This window comes from Gigantopelta aegis, chromosome 6 (assembly GCF_016097555.1).
Source record: "Gigantopelta aegis isolate Gae_Host chromosome 6, Gae_host_genome, whole genome shotgun sequence".
In the NCBI taxonomy this organism is placed as follows: Eukaryota; Metazoa; Mollusca; class Gastropoda; order Neomphalida; family Peltospiridae; genus Gigantopelta; species Gigantopelta aegis.
In genome coordinates, this window is record NC_054704.1 from 55,416,917 (window position 1) to 55,440,373 (window position 23,457).

Here is a 23,457-nt window from a genome sequence, read left to right on the forward strand (position 1 = left end):
CACTCTACCTACAGCAATTTATATCTCAGTGACGGCAATTGCCATCGGTGCCATTGTTAAGTTCGAGCCCTGCCATCACACTTATCAACATAAACCTTCCTCATGTCGCTCTCTGCTGTCTATCCCTTAAATGTAACCCTGAAAGTATTGTTAAAGAATTGTATGTTTTCAAAGCCTACAGAACATGCAGGTGTCACTGATGGGTGTGTCTGTACCTGGGTGTGGGAGCAACACAACCTCCTTATTTCATCCTAGAACCGTTAACTCCACCCCTGAAGTATTGTGTAACTATTTTACTGTTTCAGGGCTTGCGGAACATGCAGGTATCACTGACGGGTGTGTCTCTGCCTGGATGCGGGATTGCGGTGCCCGTCCCCATCACGCTGATCAACACAAACCGTACCCATGTCACCCTCTACCCTTCGTCTCTTAACTCCAGCCCTGAATTATTATTGAGTAACAATTTTGCTATTTCAGGGCCTGCAGAACATGCTGGTATCACTGACGGGTGTGTCTATGCCTGGATGCGGGATTGCGGTGCCCATCCCCATCACGCTGATCAACACAAACCGTACCCATGTCACCCTCTACCCTTCGTCTCTTAACTCCAGCCCTGAATTATTATTGAGTAACAATTTTGCTATTTCAGGGCCTGCAGAACATGCTGGTATCACTGACGGGTGTGTCTATGCCTGGATGCGGGATTGCGGTTCCAGTCCCCATCACGCTGATCAACACAAACCGTACCCATGTCACCCTCTACCCTTCGTCTCTTAACTCCACCCCTGAATTATTATTGAGTAACAATTTTGCTATTTCAGGGCCTGCAGAACATGCAGGTATCACTGACGGGTGTGTCTATGCCGGGAGGCGGGATTGCGGTTCCAGTCCCCATCACGCTGATCAACACAAACCGTACCCATGTCACCCTCTACCCTTCGTCTCTTAACTCCACCCCTGAATTATTATTGAGTAACAATTTTGCTATTTCAGGGCCTGCAGAACATGCAGGTATCACTGACGGGTGTGTCTATGCCTGGATGCGGGATTGCGGTTCCAGTCCCCATCACGCTGGTCAATACAAACCTCCCCCTCTACCCTTCATCCCTTAACTCCACCCCTGAAGTATTGTGTAACTATTTTACTGTTTCAGGGCTTGCGGAACATGCTGGTATCACTGACGGGTGTGTCTATGCCTGGATGCGGGATTGCGGTGCCCATCCCCATCACGCTGATCAACACAAACCGTACCCATGTCACCCTCTACCCTTCGTCTCTGTAGTGAGTACAATTTTGCTATTTCAGGGCCTGCAGAACATGCTGGTATCACTGACGGGTGTGTCTATACCTGGATGCGGGATTGCGGTTCCAGTCCCCATCACGCTGATCAACACAAACCGTACCCATGTCACCCTCTACCCTTCGTCTCTTAACTCCACCCCTGAATTATTATTGAGTAACAATTTTGCTATTTCAGGGCCTGCAGAACATGCAGGTATCACTGACGGGTGTGTCTATGCCGGGAGGCGGGATTGCGGTTCCAGTCCCCATCACGCTGATCAACACAAACCGTACCCATGTCACCCTCTACCCTTCGTCTCTTAACTCCACCCCTGAATTATTATTGAGTTTTTGCTATTTCAGGGCCTGCAGTGCAGGTATCACTGACGGGTGTGTCTATGCCGGGAGGCGGGATTGCGGTTCCAGTCCCCATCACGCTGATCAACACAAACCGTATCCATGTCACCCTCTACCCTTCGTCTCTTAACTCCACCCCTGAATTATTATTGAGTAACAATTTTGCTATTTCAGGGCCTGCAGAACATGCAGGTATCACTGACGGGTGTGTCTATGCCGGGAGGCGGGATTGCGGTTCCAGTCCCCATCACGCTGATCAACACAAACCCTTCCATCCTGCAGAACCAGGCTGGCATCATCGTGAGCTCACTGCCCAACGTCGTGACGGCTGTGTCATCCTCAGAGTCGGCCGCCACCACTGGGGCTGTCACCGGCAATCAGGTAAACACAAACCAAGCAGGGCTCTGGACTGGGGTGAAATATATATAGTAGTTATAGTTATTTGTCTGTGGATTGGGGTGGAATGTATATTGTAGTGATAGATATTTGTAAGGTTGAAAGGAAATGCGCTTCGAACAAAGTTTACCATATTAAAACATCTTGAGCTACGCGCCTATGCACATAACTGTGTGTGTGTGAGTGTGAGTGTGTGGTGTGTGTGAGTGTGTTGTGTGTGTTTGTGTGTTTGTGTTTGTGTGTTTGTGTTTGTGTCTGTGTGTGTGTGTTTGTGTGTGTGTCTGTGTGTGTGTCTCTGTGTGTGTGAGTGTGTGTTTTGTGTGTGTCTCTGTGTATGTGTGTGTGTGAGTGTGTGTTCACTGTGTGTGTCTCTGTATGTGTGTGAGTGTGTTATGTGGTTCACTGTAAATGTGCATACATTGTGTGTGTGTTTGTGTGTGTGCCTTTGAAAATTAAAAATTGGCATATATTTACCATTTATGGGTTACACAATATAAATTGGCATACATTTACCATTTATGGGTTACACAATATAAATGGCATATATTTACCATTTACACAATATAAATTGGGTTACCCATTTATGTTATTGGCATATATTTACCATTTATGGGTTACACAATATAAATTGGCATATATTTACCATTTATGGGTTACACAATAAAATGGCATATATTTACCATTTATGGGTTACACAATATAAATTGGCATACATTTACCATTTATGGGTTACACAATATAAATTGGCATACATTTACCATTTATGGGTTACACAATATTAATGGCATATATTTACCATTTATGGGTTACACAATATAAATTGGCATATATTTACCATTTATGGGTTACACAATATAAATTGGCATACATTTACCATTTATGGGTTACACAATATAAATGGCATATATTTACCATTTACACAATATAAATTCTGGTAACCCATTTTGTTATTGCATAACCCATCCTATCCTTGTAAATGATGTCTTAAATTTAATACATGAATGAAACATGGATTATGAACAACTTCACTTACACGAGTGACACGTGGATGAAACTATGGTGTGGTGTTTGGTATGTGTGTGGTATGGTGTGGTGTTTGGTATGTCTGTGGCATGGTGTGGTGTTTGCTATGTGTATGGCATGGTGTGGTGTTTGGTATGTGTGTGGTATGGTGTGGTGTTTGTTATGTGTGTGGCATGGTTTGGTGTTTGGTATGTGTGTGGCATGGTGTTGTGTTTGGTATGTGTTTGGCATGGGGTGGTTTTTGGTATGTGTGTGGCATGGTGTGGTGTTTGGTATGTGTATGATGTGGTGCAGTGTTTGGTATGTCTGTGTCATGGTGTGGTGTTTGGTATGTCTGTGGCATGGTGTGGTGTTTGCTATGTGTATGGCATGGTGTGGTGTTTGGTATGTGTGTGGTATGGTGTTGTGTTTGTATGTGTGTAGTATGATGTGGTGTTTGATATGTGTGTAGCATGGTATGGTGTTTGGTATTTGTGTGGTATGGTGTGGTGTTTGGTATGTGTGTGGTATGGTGTTTTGTATGTGTGTGGTGTGATGTTTATGTGATTTTGTGTGCTGTGTTTTTGTTTTGTGTTTGTGTTGTGTGTTTGATGTGTTTTGTGTGGTGTGGTATTGTATGCATTTGCTGTAACCTGACAACATTGCTAACATTGACGTGACTTACTACTAAATGTTTATGTATGTTTGTTTTTTAAAACAATTTAAAAAAAAAAATACAAACTTCAACCAGTAGAATTACAACTACATTTCAGGGAAATGAAAGTGCTGTAACAGCTCCACATACATTTGTTACCATGGTGACACTACCAACATCAAGCACCAGTGGGACATCGTCAACGACGACACATACGACAGTCTCATCTCAAGCCATAATGTCAACAGGTACTCAACAAATATGAACTTAATGTTTGTTTTTGATCAGTGTCAGTACATAGAACAGTCTCATCTGACGCCATAATAATGTCAACAGGTACTCAACAAATATGAACTTAATGTTTGTTTTTGATCAGTGTCAGTACATAGAACAGTCTCATCTCAAGCCATAATAATGTCAACAGGTACTCAACAAATATGAACTTAATGTTTGTTTTTGATCAGTGTCAGTGCATAGAACAGTCTCATCTGACGCCATAATAATGTCAACAGGTACTCAACAGATATGAACTTAATGTTTGTTTTTGATCAGTGTCAGTACATAGAACAGTCTCATCTCAAGTCATAATAATGTCAACAGGTACTCAACAGATATGAACTTAATGTTTGTTTTTGATCAGTGTCAGTACATAGAACAGTCTCATCTGACGCCATAATAATGTCAACAGGTACTCAACAGATATGAACTTAATGTTTGTTTTTGATCAGTGTCAGTACATAGAACAGTCTCATCTCAAGCCATAATAATGTCAACAGGTACTCAACAGATATGAACTTAATGTTTGTTTTTGATCAGTGTCAGTACATAGAACAGTCTCATCATAATAATGTCAAGTACCAACAAATATGAATAATGTCATCAGTGGTACATAGAACAGTCTCATCTGACGCCTCAACAGGTACTCAACAAATATGAACTTAATGTTTGTTTTTGATCAGTGTCAGTACATAGAACAGTCTCATCTCAAGCCATAATAATGTCAACAGGTACTCAACAGATATGAACTTAATGTTTGTTTTTGATCAGTGTCAGTACATAGAACAGTCTCATCTGACGCCATAATAATGTCAACAGGTACTCAACAAATATGAACTTAATGTTTGTTTTTGATCAGTGTCAGTACATAGAACAGTCTCAACACGCCATACTAATGTCAACAGGTACTCAACAAATATGAACTTAATGTTTGTTTTTGATCAGTGTCAGTACATAGAACAGTCTCATCTGACGCCATAATAATGTCAACAGGTACTCAACAAATATGAACTTAATGTTTGTTTTTGATCAGTGTCAGTACATAGAACAGTCTCATCTGACGCCATAATAATGTCAACAGGTACTCAACAAATATGAACTTAATGTTTGTTTTTGATCAGTGTCAGTACATAGAACAGTCTCATCTGACGCCATAATAATGATCAACAGATCTTAGTGTTTTGTTGGGATCAGTATCCCTTTGGCTTACACAGCTATAAAAATTACTTTGATAGATCTCAACTGACATATTGGCAGCATTAGTGTTGTTGCTTGTGTATTGATGTACTACATTAGATTTCTATTACGCATGTGTGCTGATTGTTTCCATGGGCACTTATTGGCTACCATTGGCAACCAATGTTTTCAAACGACAGAGCCTTGTTAAATACATTTTCTTATTTAGAATATACTAGGTTTTTGTATATGCTATGTATTTCAAGTGGAATTTAGCTCAGTTGGCTGAGTGCTCACCTGAAGTACTTGCATCGCAGGATCAAACCACCTTGGTGGATCCATTCAACTGTTTGGATTTTTTCTCGTTCCAACCAATACACCAGTCAAAGACTGTAGTGTGTGCTTTCCTGAAGTGCATATAAAAGATCCATTGCTGCTAATCGAAAAATGTAGCGGGTTTTCTCTGATGACTGTTAGTCAAAATTACCAAATGTTTGACATCCAATAGCTGATGATTAATTAATCAATATGCTCTAGTGGTGTCGTTAAACAAAACAAACTTTTAAAACTTTTGGATGTGTATTTGTGGTCGGGATGATGTTTGTAGTAACTCAGACTTCATTTTATTTCATAATTAGGTTTTTTTTTATACATACAAAATGATTTAGAGGTAAAATCTAATATTGGCTGCTACATGTACAAACATTAAGATGACCAGAACTCCACTGAATATACAGACACTGATATTCTAAACAAGCAAATATAATTAATATATAATTTTAATCATTAAAAAGGAAGTAAAGTCCCTTAAAAAAAACCCCAGCATTTGATTTATTACCGTTACAGGTTAACGTATCGGAGGGAATATGCTTTTTAAACAATTGGACAATGCACAGAGTGCTCCTAAAAATGGATTAAAAACCAGTATTTGATTATTTGTTGACTATGGTCGGAACTTAGTTGCAATTCATTTTAAGTTTCCATTTCTCTGTTAATTTACTAATGCCAATGAACAATTTACAGACATTTAGAAAACAATTTTTACGTATTTATTTTCATAATCATAAAACACAAAATTTTCATAAACAGTAGCTTTTACAGTAGAATTTTGTTTTTATTGACTAAGCATTGGGCCCCCAGATTGACTATTGACCACTGCAGATATCTACACTATTCACGCACTCAGCGGGCTACCTCTGGGTTAGCAGGACATTTCGCCAAATTATCTACTAAACTTCAAAAACAGCAGAAACCCAGTTATTTTGTAACAAATATCAGTTATTTCATGAAATTATGTTGCCAAATTAAAATAAAATTCCCAATTATTTTTTAAATTCCCAATTGGCAAGTGCCAGAGGTAGCCCTGACTCAGGACAGGTAATCCACAGCTCCACATATAGCTTGTCAGTTATTCTTTAAAACTCTTTTTATTTAGGTCTGGCGTCGAACCCAACCACTGTTCTGCCATCTTCGAACATGTTACAGCTTCCTATCGGACTGGCCGGCAACATCACGCAGCTCATGCCAATGGGGGCCAAAACTGCGGGCCGACAGGCCACCCAGTCACTGCCCATACTACAGGTCTGTGGGCTGTTACTATTGATTAGGATTGTGTATTAGTAAGATCCATATTGCGGTATATTGCAATATTACAGGTCTGTGGGCTATTATTATTGATTAGGACTGTGTATTAGTAAGATCCATATTGCAATATTACAGGTCTGTGTGCTGTTACTATTGATTAGGACTGTGTATTAGTAAGATCCATATTGCGGTATATTGCAATATTACAGGTCTGTGGGCTATTATTATTGATTAGGACTGTGTATTAGTAAGATCCATATTGCGGTATATTGCAATATTACAGGTCTGTGGGATGTTATTATTGATTAGGACTGTGTATTAGTAAGATCCATGTTGTGGTATATTGCAATATTACAGGTCTGTGGGATGTTATTATTGATTAGGACTGTGTATTAGTAAGATCCATATTGCAATATTACAGGTCTGTGTGCTGTTATTATTGATTAGGACTGTGTATTAGTAAGATCCATGTTGTGGTATATTGCAATATTACAGATCTGTGGGATGTTATTATTGATTAGGACTGTGTATTAGTAAGATCCATATTGCAATATTACAGGTCTGTGTGCTGTTACTATTGATTAGGACTGTGTATTAGTAAGATCCATATTGCGGTATATTGCAATATTACAGGTCTGTGGGCTATTATTATTGATTAGGACTGTGTATTAGTAAGATCCATATTGCGGTATATTGCAATATTACAGGTCTGTGGGCTATTATTATTGATTAGGACTGTGTATTAGTAAGATCCATATTGCAATATTACAGGTCTGTGTGCTGTTACTATTGATTAGGACTGTGTATTAGTAAGATCCATATTGCGGTATATTGCAATATTACAGGTCTGTGGGCTATTATTATTGATTAGGACTGTGTATTAGTAAGATCCATATTGCGGTATATTGCAATATTACAGGTCTGTGGGATGTTATTATTGATTAGGACTGTGTATTAGTAAGATCCATGTTGTGGTATATTGCAATATTACAGGTCTGTGGGATGTTATTATTGATTAGGACTGTGTATTAGTAAGATCCATATTGCAATATTACAGGTCTGTGTGCTGTTATTATTGATTAGGACTGTGTATTAGTAAGATCCATGTTGTGGTATATTGCAATATTACAGATCTGTGGGATGTTATTATTGATTAGGACTGTGTATTAGTAAGATCCATATTGCAATATTACAGGTCTGTGTGCTGTTACTATTGATTAGGACTGTGTATTAGTAAGATCCATATTGCGGTATATTGCAATATTACAGGTCTGTGGGCTATTATTATTGATTAGGACTGTGTATTAGTAAGATCCATATTGCGGTATATTGCAATATTACAGGTCTGTGGGATGTTATTATTGATTAGGACTGTGTATTAGTAAGATCCATGTTGTGGTATATTGCAATATAACAGGTCTGTGGGATGTTATTATTGATTAGGACTGTGTATTAGTAAGATCCATATTGCAATATTACAGGTCTGTGTGCTGTTATTATTGATTAGGACTGTGTATTAGTAAGATCCATATTGCGGTATATTGCAATATTACAGGTCTGTGGGCTATTATTATTGATTAGGACTGTGTATTAGTAAGATCCATATTGCGGTATATTGCAATATTACAGGTCTGTGGGATGTTTTTATTGATTATGACTGTATTAGTAAGATCCATGTTGTGGTATATTGCAATATTACAGGTCTGTGGGATGTTATTATTGATTAGGACTGTATTAGTAAGATCCATGTTGTGGTATATTGATTAGGACTGTATTAGTAAGATCCATATTGCAATATTACAGGTCTGTGTGCTGTTATTATTGATTAGGACTGTGTATTAGTAAGATCCATGTTGTGGTATATTGCAATATTACAGGTCTGTGGGATGTTATTATTGATTAGGACTGTGTATTAGTAAGATCCATGTTGTGGTATATTGCAATATTACAGGTCTCTGGGATGTTATTATTGATTAGGACTGTGTATTAGTAAGATCCATATTGCAGTATATTGCAATATTATGGCTATTTGTATTACAGAATAGTGAAAAATATATTTATTAAATTGTTATTTTAGTGTTGCCTTTATGAAGTAAAAAGGCTAGATATCAGGGCTGTAGTTAGGATTTGTGTGTGTGTGTGTGTGGGGAGGGCAGATGCATTTTTTGAAAGAATGAGCATGGACAGAGCAAGGCACTTGGGGGTCCGGTAAACTTTGAAATCTAGAGGCTCTGAAATACCATTTTACAGCTATTTTAGAGCAGTTACATACCTAAAACGTCAATATCAATAACCAGTATTTTTTTGGGGGGGGGGGGGGGGGGGGTGGGCAACTGTCGCCCTTGTCCCCCTGCTAGCTATGGCCCTGGATATAGGTATTACTTTTCCAACGGTAGCGGTGTCAACTATACCATTAAAATTTAATGTTAAAGTTTTGCATTTAGATCAGTTTCTTACAAACTGCAAGTCCTAGGTCAATTAAACTTGGTTTATAGTTGCACCTATGGATGTTCATTGCAGTGCACTAAAATATTTTTTATGGTAAATGAGATATTTAATTCCGCAGAATTCTTGTTTGTACTGTTTGGAACAAGATATAACTTGAAAACATCAGAGTTAAGGTAAAGTTATCCTCTTTCTATTCTGTATTTAAAGGTAGGCTTTGCTAACTATTCTAGTTTAATTAACATGTATAGCTATGTGTTCTCTTCAACAAAATAATGTTATCTATTGTTTTATTTGCATAATCTTCAGCTTCAAGGCCAGCAAGGTATCCAGCTTGTCAACGTTCAGCAACAAAGAGGTCAGCTAAAGGCTGGCATACCGACATCGTCCGGACAACAGGGGGGCAACAGACCTCTGACATCCACCACTGCTGTGCCTATCTCTTCTGGTAATCACTGTTGATATATCAGTCGGTCAACCGTTTGACGCATGCTTGTGTTGCCCTTTTCCACAAAATATTCCCAGGATCCACCCCTGCGCCCTCCCACATTCCTTTGGGAGAAATTAATACAAATGATACTAATTGCTATTGATGATTTGTTAACTGCAAACGAAGCCATCATAAATATAGTAGAGTCAATATATGGTTTGACCCTCAAAAAATTGCTACAAAAGGTTTTTTGGTGGTTTTAGGTTTGTTAAGTTGTACATAATAACATACAAAAAATCTATTAAAATCAACCAATCAGAAAGTAGGAAAATTAGGTCAAATCCAAATTGGCGGACATATAAACTTTTTGGGCTTTTTATCTCAGACATGGGGCACCAAAAACCATTACATGTATTATTCCTGACTAGGAAAGTGACTGTGAGGATTCTAAAAAAACATGTCTAAAATCTTGCAGCAACGTCATATGATATCATGACATCACGTTTCAATTTGGTTGCTAAAACATCCAATATTCAAAAACTTGTCCTTAAAGTTGACAATTTTATCTGAAAGATGTCATTATTTGCAAAATATCAATTTCTAATGCCATTTTGAATAATGCATTGCTTCATTGCAAAAATAATGAAAGTGAGGTCATGATAACCTATGACATGTTATCCACATACTAGCATTCTTGTCCATCCATAAAATGACTCAAGTTGGCAGGACCCGCAAGCAGCTATGCATGGTAGTCCATAGCCCCTGCAGCTATAACGTGTTGTTCTACAGGCAATTGAGCAGTTGCATGGACCACCTTCAGGAGATTGTCAGGGGCAACATTCTGCATTAAATGATGGTCTTCAGCTTTCTATCCCCAGTTTACAGGATCCATGTTACCTTCCTTTCCAATCCATACCATGATCTGGTAGTAAACTGAGGCAGTGGAATTTGGTTGAAAATGTAGTTGGGGGAAGATGTTCAGGTGTAACAAACGATTCTGCTGCATCTACTTTTTATTGAAAATGTTATAGTGCAAGGTGGCAAGGGAATCTGTAGATGCCCTCCCCCCGCCATCCAACAGGATAGTCATAGCCTGGCTTCCCAAGTTCTCCAGGATGTCACTTGTCTGGCCAGTAAACTGGGATGCACAGGATTTCAGGACAGAATCACCTTTAACAGGTTTTTGGAAAGCAGACTTCGGAAGGTTTTGGCTTTGTCAATCTTTTTGAATGAGTATATGTATGCAGGCTTTTCCTATCATTTTGGTGACGATTTTCTTTCCACGACTCTTAAGTCATGCACATTCACATCATCATTTCCCACACCATTTAATATGTTTCTTAAAGTTGGGTCTGTGGAGAATGGCGTACAGGGGACCATTTTTAAACTTATTTTCTCTAAGTCAAACAAATCTCTCTTGATTCTTGCTTCAGTGGATTCCTTGTGTTGTTCCCTTGTGGTGTATGACCAGTTGTTAAAATCCTGCATTGCATCATTGTATTCTGCAGATAAGGGGGAAGACATTGTCCATAATGCACGTTGTTGTTCTGTCATTCCACTTCCTCTTGTTAGGCTATCAGTACTCTTTAAAGATCGCATCAGTGTCTGCTCTATCACCAGGTCTGACCCAAGGCCAGCCCAGAAGTGATCACTGCTTCGAATAATGTTGAACGCTTGTTCAAACGTCCTGAAAACAAGCGGATGGGTTGTATCAAACTCGTTCATACTTTGTAAATAGAGGTAGGCAGATTTTAGATATTTGAAATGCCCAGCTGCAGCAAAAATCGACAGACAGTCAGATACAGCTTGCAGGTGCATTATCCATGACCCCTTGCGATCAGCCTTGACAAACGTTCTAGCAATCTGTATCATTCTTTGGTAACCAAGCCATAACTGACTGGTTGTCGACCAAGCAGAAGTTCAGTCTTCCTTTTGTCCATTTCTGTTTAGATTTTGGCTATCATTTCAGATGTTCTTATGGATTCCAAAGTCAATTACACCCGCCAATGAAGACGTGTACATTTCCTCGGACTGATTTACGAGTGATGCAAACACAGGATTATTATCCATCATGTCTGACATAATCATGCGATTAAGACATTTGTCCACAAAAACAAATTACCATGGAATGATCCCTGGAATGATTTTCCTGTCAGCATTATGCACAGCATTTTCACCATAAACAACTTTTAGAATGTTTTTGAGTTATGTGCCTTCCATCAGTGTACCAATTGCTCCAAGTACATTCATGAATGTGTGAAAATTGCTGAGCATCAAAACAATCATTTTCAAGTTACTATTCTTTGATGCATTGCTGATAATTTCGGATGCCTTCCAATATAAAGGTTGGTCAAATGCTATTATTGGGGATACATAGTACTTCAAAGCTAGATTAAAAAGGTAATCCAGTGTGAATGGAATACACGTCTTGTCTTCACAGTATATGTCTATCATGGGCAAAAACACAACAGAAGACTGACCAGGGTGAACATAACCTTGATGGACAATATGCACCATGCTCGGCCAATTTGGTGTCAGCTTGTTGAAACTGAACGACAGTTCCCATAAAATATCTACTCGCCTATCATAATCACTAAGTTTGGGAAGTTCTTGAAATTTGGCATTGCAGCAGACAGAGTTTGCAAAACAGTAGTCTATTATCTTGATCTTTGTCTTTCCTGTTACGCTTAAATTAGACAGACGTTTTTCTTGGTACAATACGATTTGTCTTCTTTCCTGGTGTTAGTATGGCAATCATACCCAACCCATGAAATAGCCTCTTTCCATCTATTGTGAGGATGTTGTGGTCAATCTGGTCTGCAGCGAATAACAATGTTTGTGTTTAACAGGTCATTATCCTTGCCTAGAACATCTGGGGCAACAGAATTAACGGCATTCTTTTCAAACCGTTGCACTTCAGTAGAGGAGGAGATAAACCCCATTTCAGAAAGAGTGTCTATAAGGAATCTAGATTGATATAAATGGTGCATCTGGGCAGCAAGTCTCATCTGTAATGGCACCACAAACAGCACTTGGCTTAACAACTTGAATAATTGACTGACCAATGACTGCCACTTTTCTCTGAGTATCTTTTCCAATACATAGCAAATCCAGCATCGTATGAAGGGTGTCTAGAATTAATTGCAAAGCAGAATCCAGTTTCAGCATACAACTATCTGGACACTGGTCAGTAACAGAAGCAATATTGGTTTTTATGTCACTTTTGACTGGCAGTAGTTTCAAATTTCAGTTTTCTCTGTCATAGTCACTAAGTCATGAAGACCTTCCCCTCCTGTTATGCTTTAGTTTGTCCTTAAGGTAGTAATGTCTATATGGCAAAGAATAGTTACAGCATAAAAATGGTTTCATTTTACACCTCAGGTCAGAAATTGTTAATTGTTCCTCATCATTACCTTCTAAGTAGGAACATATCTTGAGAAAGGCTTGCATCTCGTCTTGCATTTATAATTAGACACATTTCTTTTTTGATCAGTATATTCATATTAAAAAAAAAGATTAATATATAACAGCAACACATATATAGTAATAATATTGTCTGAAATGTGTCATTGCAACTAATATTTTATAGCTTGCACTTTTAAATGTGATATAAACAGAATAAGAAATAGTTAATTGGCGACCATATTGAATTGTGACGCCACCTGCCATTGAGAGGTCATTGCCAGGTTGGTCCTGTATCAAGGTTTACTCCCAACTGCATGCAAAGTGGCATGTTTATCACATTTTGCACTTTTATACTATAAATGTTACTTAGCCAATTACTAAGCATATATGCATTTTCCATATACTGTCAATGTATACATATAAGTTTTGGCAGCCATTTTGTTTCTCTGTGGCCATTCAAATGAAATTTAGGAATGTTTTTATTATATTGGATCTCCTTAATACCCTAATACATCTTAAATTAGTAGTTTGTTTTATCACTAAATTCCCATGGGCTTACATAAGTGACTAAAGTAAACGGTTCCTATCGCATCCATGAACCATAGTGGCCATTTAGAATTTTTGAATTATTAAGTCACTGACGTAATAGAAAGATTATGCACTTATGATATAGAATCATTACTTGAAAACTAAATGAGTTTTACTTATTTGTTAAATATTTGGCTGGACTAAATAGTCATTAAATTAAATTTGATTTAATTTTACTGAGTGCGAAATCAGAAACGGCCATCTTGGATTTGACCCAGTTTTAACAGCTTTTTGGTAGTTAGATTTTGATAGATTTTTGATATGTTATTCCCAATGTCCAAGAGTACCAGAAACAATTACAAAACCTTTTGTAGTAATTTTTTGGGGGTTAAGGTGTTTTTTCTCACATATTGACTCTACTAATAACTAAGTTGGAGTAGATGTTTTATTTCTTTTTAAATCCAGTTTTTGAGGATATGTTATTATAAAAAATAAAATACTAAACTTGACTCTATTTATTTTACTAAAATGTGTTGAGTGCGTCGTTAAATAAAACATTTCTTTCTTTCTTTTCTATTTATTTTACATCTCATTCAGAAACATATCCACGTTGTCTTTGCTTATTGGATACATGTATGTAATGGCCACTCATGTGGTATTCTCTGTTTCTTCCTTATATTTAGTTAAGTTGATGTATGCTGTCCAGTGCCCTGTTCCATGAAACAATCTTAGCCCTAAGATTACCTTAAGCACATAGCTACCCTATGCACTTAAGTTGATCTTTGGGCTAAGATCGCTTCGTGGAAAGGGGCCCTGGACTACAGAACATTAGTTATGGATGGCTTAATAGAGTTCACAAAATATATTTATTATTAAAAGGGTTTTATTTTAATCTACAAATAGAATGTCTTCACAAAATTATTGCAATTGTGTTTTTTTTCAGTTTTAACCCAAGTCTCACAGCCTCTGTCCAGTCACCAGATGACAGCTTTACCCGTAACATCCTTGACTGTCGGAAAGCAAGGTCAGCCAGGTCAGGGTCAGATAACTCCACAGCAACTGCTGCAGCTGGCGGGACAGCACGGACTGCAGCCACAACAGCTGCAGACGGCACTGACGTTCCAGAAGCCACAGCAGACGCACCAGCCTCTGCAGTTCCACCAGCTCCAGCTGAAGACGTCTGCCCCGGCACAGCCCACCCAGCACAGCAGCAAGTCGAAGAGCAAGAAGAGAACTACACCGACGCCACCAAGAACTTGACCCCAAAGTGCCATGAAAACCAGTGATGGAAATGGGCTTGAGGAACCAGACTGCATGCATGGGGGAACTGTACCTAGGTTGGGTTTGATCATGGATGGCTGTTGTCCCCACCCCACACAATTCTTTTGGTATTTCACCCCCAGGGCCCATATTTTCAAAGCCATCTTGGTGCTACGAAATCGTAAATCCATCGTAGGTTGTGACATCACTACAGCACACGCCATACTAACGTCATAGCTTATGATGGTTTTATGATTTCTTAGGCTAAGATTGCTTCAAAAATATCGGCTCAGATTCTTAAGTATAGATGTTTAATGACTTCTCAGCAAGTTTTAATCTGGAGTTATTTGGTGTCTGTTTATGGTTACTTAGACTTGTGGTCTAGAGAATGAGAGAGAGAAAAAACTTGCTGTCACAATATAAGACTACTTGTACCAAAAAGAAGTAAAGATTATTTTACATGCACCAATCCCATAGATGGAACAACACAGCAGAGTCTGTGGTATTAGATGTACCAGTCATGGGGCATAGGCAGGAAAAACTCCAGGTCCACTTAGGGAAGTCAATCATACTTGTTAATAATAATCTAAAATGCTAATTGCAGCAAGAGTGAGGGAGGGGGAGACAGAGAGAGGTGGAGGTGGGGGAGACAGAGAGAGACGGGGGAGGGGGACAGACAGATGGAAGGAAGGGGAGAGAGAATTGAATGTACTAATATATAAGCCCATTTCCACTTCTGAGTTTTATTGGGGGGGGGGTGGGGGGAGAGAGAAAGAGAGAGAAAGAATGAATGAATGAATATATTGAACATACCAATATATAAGCCCATTTCCACCACTGAATTAAGTGCAAAAACAATGCAATGCATGTATTAATGTAATTAGATGATGCCGAACAGCATAATAGTAAAAAAGTGTGTTATTTTTAATATGCAAAAATCAGCAACTGATTTTACTCTTACAAAACCAGTAATGTTTACAGTTGTTGTAAATATTTCATCCACTGTAGTGAATTCATATTTATCAACTTTTGTTTGAAATTTTGTCACTGATCTTAGAAATGGTTTCAGTTATTATTTTTTAATGATAATTGTATTCAGCAGTGTAAAAATAGTCTAGTTACATATTAAAAGGTCAGTACACTGTACTTTGAAGTCCAGATATGTTTTATAGCAGATGGTTTTTAAAGTCATACAATTTTAATTGGCTAATAACTTTATAAGGAATTTATTCAAGTTGGGCATCATGTCTGGACCAGTGAATATGTTAGCACAATGGTTTGTGCTTGTAAAGTTTTTTTTTTTTTAGTGTAGATAAGTGAACTCAGACTCTGACTTGGAACATAGAATTTAGTTTTTTTTACAAACTGCTTGCAGTCTTAAGGCCAATCTCTAAACTCTTTAAGTCTTGTGTTTGTAAACTGTTTTACCTAGATCAGTAAATTCATACTCAGACTTGAGCATAGAATTGAGTATTTTACAAACTGCATGCAGTCTAAAAGTTCATACTCTAAAGTCTTGAGGACAGATTTAATTGTTTTTATAACCAATGATATATATATATATGTGAAAAGTGAATTTACTACTAAAAACAATCTCAGGTGGCCATCTGCATAATGAATGCACATGTTTAAGATTGGTGTTTTCTTAAAATAAATAATATTTTCATCCATTCAGTTTAATTTATTATCATGCTTGTGTCCATTTACAATTCAAGCACCCTGTTGTGGGCACACATCTCAACTGTTGGGGTGGTCCGAGCAGGACAAATGTTAGAGATTGAAATTAGTGTAGTGGTCCATTTACAATTCAAGCACTCTGTCGTGGGCACACATCTCAACTGTTGGGGTGATCCGAACAGGTCAAAGGTTAGAGAGATAAATTAGTGTAGTGGTTTTGCATCTGTTGAATGAGTTGTGTACTCTGGGTGGGGGCCAGTCCTGGGATGTGAACCCAGCACCTTCCAGTCTTGAATTCATTTGCTAAGGCTGTGATTCCATGGCATCTGCACACAGAGAGATTCACATGTTTTATGGAAGTCAAATTGATCAGTGTCTCTAGTATACATGTATGTGTTTGGGGTTTATGAAAGGGAGGTCGGATGCTATTGTTGGGGTGAGCGTGAATGCGATTGCTGAAGGTGTGAGCACAGGCGGTTGGTCTAGGGGGACCAAAGAGATGAAGAATATGAAACATTGAAGATTTAAATATAGGCCAAGGCATGGTAAGAGGTGTTTGAACAGACTTTATTTTGCTTTTTGGAAGGTTTTGAAAGTTGGGCCATGCCCATCTGAGCTCCCAACACAACACATGTCCTCGACATGATCTAATGTCTTATGTCTGTAAAACATGTACTGGTATGTCAGTGTAGATACTTTGGAATCGTGGCTGCAATGATTGCATCATCAATGATGTGCGACTAATACCATGCAGTTTTAAAACAAGTATTTGTTCCTGACAATAATTGAAGAAAAGTACATGTGTAAACTATATGTGAAGAGTTCATTTTGAAAACACGATATCCCCCACTTTCTAGACTTGTGAAAGTGTACTGATGTTATATATGACGTCACAATGTGATCTATGCCCACTGATCAGGACCTTAAAACACTACTTCGTGTGCTAGATGCTATGTCATGTTGCAGCAAAACCATGTTTTTCTCACAATTACATAGATAGATATATACAGGGTTTCTGCCAGAGGGTAAAACGGGTATGCTGCCATACCACATTTTTTTTTGCAGATTTAATTTTTTTAAATTAACCTTTTGATACTTTCTGAGGGAGGTCCCCCATACCCACTGTCAACTGCGGTTGCATTCAGCACACACATTGTAAATATTCATTTCCATAGCGCCATACCCAAAAAGTTCTTTCTGGTATAGTATGTTAGAAATGAACTTTTTCGTATATATCTGCATCCATATTTATAGATTGTGTAATAAACCGGTTTCCTTTATGCCTACCCGGTAATTTGAAGTTAGCACTGATTAATTTTTGACTGATGAAATAGTAACCTGTATTACAAATCAGATATTTTGGTCGATGATGCTTCCAGAATGGTCTGCCACTAATATTTTTATGTGACTGTTCTGAAAAAAAAATTCATATTAACATACAAATATTTACTCATGGAAACTAAAATATTTGTTTGTTGATATAATTTAACTTTTACCAGACTCCATGTTTTATTTATTTATTGGTAATATTGTTTCATGAACATTTGAGTTTTTACAGTGTACAGAATGAGTTGTTTTGTGTAAATGGAGACACTTTGTTTTTGTTAATGCAGGGTCTAGTGGTATCTGTTTAACTGAACCCAACAGCTGATGTTTGCTGATATACTCCATTGTTGTCACTGTCAAAGTCAGTTACTAGTCCCCTACCGGTCCAACCAGAGGGGACTATAAATTTCATCTCCTTCTGTCTGTCTAATCAGTCTGTCTAATCAGTCTGTCTGTCCGTCTGTCTGTCCCACTTATAGTTTTCCTGACTTTATCCCACAATGCCTCAAGATATTGAGCTGAAATTGTGTGTAGCTTTGTCATGTACTGTTACAAATCAAGTTTGACTTTCATGGCGATTTTCCTATTTTTGACATAGTTATGGCCCTTGAACTTTGGAGATTTGAAATTTTGTTTTCCAGGATCTTTTTTGTTTTGCAATACAGAGTTATGGCCCTTGAACTTGAACTCTGTAGTGGACATGTATTACTTAAGCAGTACTGAGGTCAGGTCAGATCATAGGGTTTAACGTGCACATTCAGATCAAGCTGTAGCGCACACCTGTCATGGGCACAGATGTTGGCCTTGGCTGGATCCTCCGTCCAGGACAGGAAAAGGGTGTGGGTTGAGTGAGAGGAGGGGCCACCCACGCTGGCAGGGGCAAGGGAGCACCAGCAGCCCAACCGGGGTCGGTAGTGGGTGGGGGCATTTTTGGTGCTATTGAATGTTTAATATTCCGTAGGATTAAGTCAAAAGATAAAAAATTGCGAAAATTTCTTGAAATAATTTTGGCGCATTTTGGAATGGTTCATTGAAAGAGAAAAGGGGAGCTAATACTTAATTTTGATTTTAGTTTGTGAATAGTGGCTCATAATTAGCAGTACTTTCAGAATGCTTGGGTTATATGCTAGTCAGAGAAAGAAATGTTACAGCATGATCCTCATTGACACAGGTACTGATCAGAGTCGGTGCTAGGGACCAACACGAGAGGGGCAGGATCCCCACTAGTTAGTGAAAAACTAGAAATCATTTCTGGAAATAGAAATGGACTTTGAAAAAATAAATGCTGTGAAAATTAGCAGTCAGGGAATTTTTATTCTAAATGGACCTAGACTATTGAGCCACAATAATAATGGAAAATAGTTTTAGGAGGCAAGGAATGCCTGCAAAATATGCAGGTTTTTAGACAACCAGAATTGGGATGAAAGTAAATGATCAAACCAATATTTGTTATGCATAAAACTCCATAATTTTCATGGTGTCATTTATTGTTTTCAAGATTTTGTGAAATTTACAAATTCAAATGGTTCGTTAAACCCCAAATAATGATTATACAGCGAACATAATGTTTGTTATCAATTTTAAAACTTTACATTTCTCTTATGAAACTGATACAAACTAGCAAGACCTTTAAAACAAAACAGTTTGTCAGTTGATGATCTGGTTTAGAATAAGGTATAATATCCGCCCGGTCCCCTCCATTATTTTTAGTTAGGGTTAGGGGTTAGGGGTTAGGGTTAGGGTTAGGGGTTGGGGTTGGGGTTGGGGTTGGGGTTGGGGGTTAGGGTTAGGGGTTAGGGTTGGGGTTGGGGTTGGGTTTTGGGGTTGGGTTTTGGGGTTGGGGTTGGGGTTGGGGTTAGGGGAGGGGGTACCGGGCGGATATTTTTCCAAGGTCCATTGTTTGGTTGTGGTCATCACTACTTTGTATTGTGTACCCAGGACATGGTCTTCCCTTTGTTTTCTATTTTAATGGTTATGGACATGTTTGTATTGAAGGTGTGATGTCCAGCAGTTTTAATACTCTTATAAAATAGACCAGATATGATAATGAGGAGTCTTACTTCCTTTCATATGGAGAACTTATTTTTACCTTTACAAGTAGAGTTTTAAATTTTGTTACATAACGATACTTACATTTGTATGTAAGACATTTATTAGCATTTTAGAGTTGATTTTATATTCTTTTGTTACATCTAAGTTGATGTCACAGGAAATATATTTTATAATTTCATGAGAACATGGTGTACATTTCATATGTATGTATATTAAGACAGCTTTTCCCTTGTGAAATTTGTAGTAAAGTTTACCAGCACACATTTGAGTTATGTGTTACTCTTTATTTTAAATTTATTAAGACATGTCTACACTACCACCACCACTACTACTACTGCTGCTACGACTACTACTACTACTACTACTCCTCCTTAGGGGGCTGGGGTTGGGGGCTAGAATAAATAATTCTGAATAAAAAATATTGGTAGTAAATCTGAAGGCAGAGATTAATTTTACTTTTTGAATGCTGGAAATTGCATTTCAGGACATCTAGTTTTCAAAATGTTACAGGGGAACATGCCCCCGAACCCCCTAGACACTTTGTGCACTCGAGCTCAGTCTGTCCCCGTGCCTGCTACTACTAATAATAATGACACTACTACTATCACTATTACTACTATTTCTACTATTACTACTACTTCTTCCCAACTACTACTGCTGCTACTTCTTTCCAAACAAAAGTGATTGATGTATCAGTGATATCATTATTGTCCAATATTCAATATCTAAAATCATGAACTGCACGAATGTCCACATAGTTTTATCACCTGGTCCCGTGCTTCTAAAACTTTTTAAAGAGTCCCGACTCGATGTTAAATAACATCACACGCATGCAATTTGTATGGCGTTGCCATGGCGTTACTGTCTAGACTCGAATGGTTTTATAAGCACCAGGCCAGGGGTATCTGACGCCGCCTTATCTCCACCACCTCCCAGAACTTTTTATTTTTTTTATTTTTTTTTATCCTTCTACTGCCTTTGAATTCGATCTCATTTCTTCCCGATCTGGCAACTCATATCTTTCAATGTCTTTCGCTGTCCACCTCCACATCCCAGTTCTTGTCTTTCCAACCGCGACACCTCCCTGAACATCGTACGCCTTTGGTTTGTACGAACCTGACAACATTTCAAAATAAGTAGATGTTTTCTCCCACTCAATTTGTGTGGTCAAAAGAGTGTAGTGGAAATTAATCATAAGGACTTCTGTAAACGGAAATAATGGAATTACGGCGATCATTTGTCAGGTATAATTACATTACCATAGTTTGTACACACCAGCTGACGTGCACTAGACACAAACTTATCAACGGTAATTGAAATAAACGAATAACATACGAGCAGTTCCAGGGCAATGCCAACAGATTGTGCTGGCCGAATTAGGAAACGGACATTGACAAACGTTCGAATCTGCATAAACATTTCTGTCTTTACTGACCAAATGCGTTAATTACGAATTGTCAATGAACCCGTTCAAGGACGTCAATATCTGGGCTGCTATCGACGTGGTGTTCAGGGCTTACTCCCATTTAGTCGAATTCCCAATTGGTCGAACTGCTAAAACAACAATAGATATGATTCAATGGTCTTACTGACATGCATGTTGTTACCTCAATCATTATAATGAACTGTTCCAGATTATTTGGAAACCGATTATTATTGTATAGATGGTATAGATATCGCTTAACGCATAAAGTATGCAAATTTGACAAATATCGAAATAATCCATGTAGTGAATGTCCGTAATTAATTTTAAAAGGTCTCCATATTGGTAAATAAGCCATTGTCCGAATTTGTCCGTCTCTAATGAAAATTTGTATCAACAGTTTTATTCACAAGAGGCCATGGAGAAACTATGAAAAACTGTAGAAAATATGTTTATGTACATTGGTAAATAAACCACTATCCGTCTATAATCAAAACTTGTACAAACATGAAGAGGCTATGCTCATTACATACACAGGTAATCAGGTAGTGGTTATATAACAGACGAGTACTTATTTTTCGACCAATTGGCATTTCGACCAATTGGGAATTCGACCAAATGGGACAACACCGTGTTCAGAGAATAAAATTATTGTCTTGACCAGGTGTTGAAGGATATTATATAGAGACAAAGGGCGGATTCAAGCCTGTCCCGTTCTAAAATATTCAAGTGCCCCATCAAAAAACCCCAAAACAACACAAACATAAAAAATGCCAAACATTATCGAGACTATAATCGGGTAGAAAACAATTATGGCCGATATTTATCAACAGATGCCATAACTACTTACTAGAATACCGATATAATATGGAATGGTATACTTTGAAGTGGGTCTACTTTGAATGTACGCTTGATATGTGATAGGTCGTAAGACATATTTTGTTTCGATATATCCAATGCGTTATATCATGTTCCAGATAGTACCGGATGGATTGCATGTCAAAGACTGGTATACCCTCTCTTGTGTACGTGGAAAGACGATTTGATGCTAATCGAGAGTAGATTACATCTACAGGTGCCCCCTCCCCCTCCCTGCCCACGCCTAAAAACCCAATACTGCATCCGACCCTGATGCAACAGAAAATTAACATTGTGCACAAAACCAGTCTGTTGTGGTATGTATTGATGCTTCACATTCATATATAGCTTAAGTTTAAAATGGTGTATGATACAAAACGTAATGTAAAAAATCGAGAAGCTACTCAGCATCGAAGCTAATATCAAAAATAAAATAAAATAATAATAATTTCTCTAGGTTGAAATGCACTTATTGTTTCCCTTACGGACAAATCAATATGAGACTATCTGTATACGACGAAGTCGACGGCGGTCGTGCGGGCAAGTTTATGGTAGAGGATCAAGTTCTGTGCATTCTGGAACCTGTAACCGTTAACCCCGGAAGCTTTGACTCGGTTTTTTTTTTTTAAATGTCATTTTCCTCAATACGCCCCAGTAGGTTTTGATTTTTTGATATCTTTACTCATCAGTACTACCCGGACGTCATCAAAGAAATTTCAAATTGTTTGGGGAAAATAATTCGGAAAAGTAAAGAAGTGTATCATAGCAAGATTAAAGGCAGTAGGCCAATTTTTGGTACATACAGCAATGTTGAGTGGATTCTAAATGATATTGCATTTTTTTGGACATTATGTCTTGTATAATGCACCATTTTAAAATTAAATAATGTATCAAAGTAAAACGTTTACCATCCGTAGACCAATAAGCAGATTTTTTTAATCCAAATTTTAATATTGTTTATATTTTCTGCAATTCAACTTTAAAAATGGAGACTTAAATTTTTTTTTAAATATATAAATCATCTGATATATTAAAGAAAAATCTATTTATTTTTTATTATTTTTTATTTTTTACTAAATTTTGTTTTGAAACAATCGATTAATTTGTAGTGATTTATTACAATTAAATATGAAAAAAATAACAACATATTGAAGGACCTTTAAAGGCATGTTAGTGTACTTTCAAATAATTAATGTCGCCCCCTTTTTTGAAATTTGCTCCCCTTCTTTAGAAAACTTATACATCCGATCCTGCTAGTAGACGGTGCTGTCTTATGGTATATGATGCTAATGCCTCGTGTTTGTGTAATTCTTGCCATTCGTGACT

At 37.8% G+C, this 23,457-nt stretch overlaps 1 protein-coding gene across 1 annotated transcript in view; it reads left to right on the forward strand.

Annotated features, from left to right (window-relative positions):
* LOC121375551 (transcription factor SPT20 homolog) overlaps positions 1-18,288 on the forward strand; it is a 50,708-nt gene extending 32,420 nt beyond the window's left edge. The window contains exons 21-25 of the mRNA XM_041503054.1: positions 1,813-2,019; positions 3,810-3,939; positions 6,579-6,724; positions 9,482-9,620; positions 14,479-18,288. Of these exons, the coding sequence (XP_041358988.1) occupies positions 1,813-2,019; positions 3,810-3,939; positions 6,579-6,724; positions 9,482-9,620; positions 14,479-14,795 (939 nt within the window). The 3' untranslated portion in view covers positions 14,796-18,288. The remainder of the gene's footprint in view (positions 1-1,812; positions 2,020-3,809; positions 3,940-6,578; positions 6,725-9,481; positions 9,621-14,478) is intronic.
* The last annotated feature ends 5,169 nt before the right edge of the window (positions 18,289-23,457 follow it).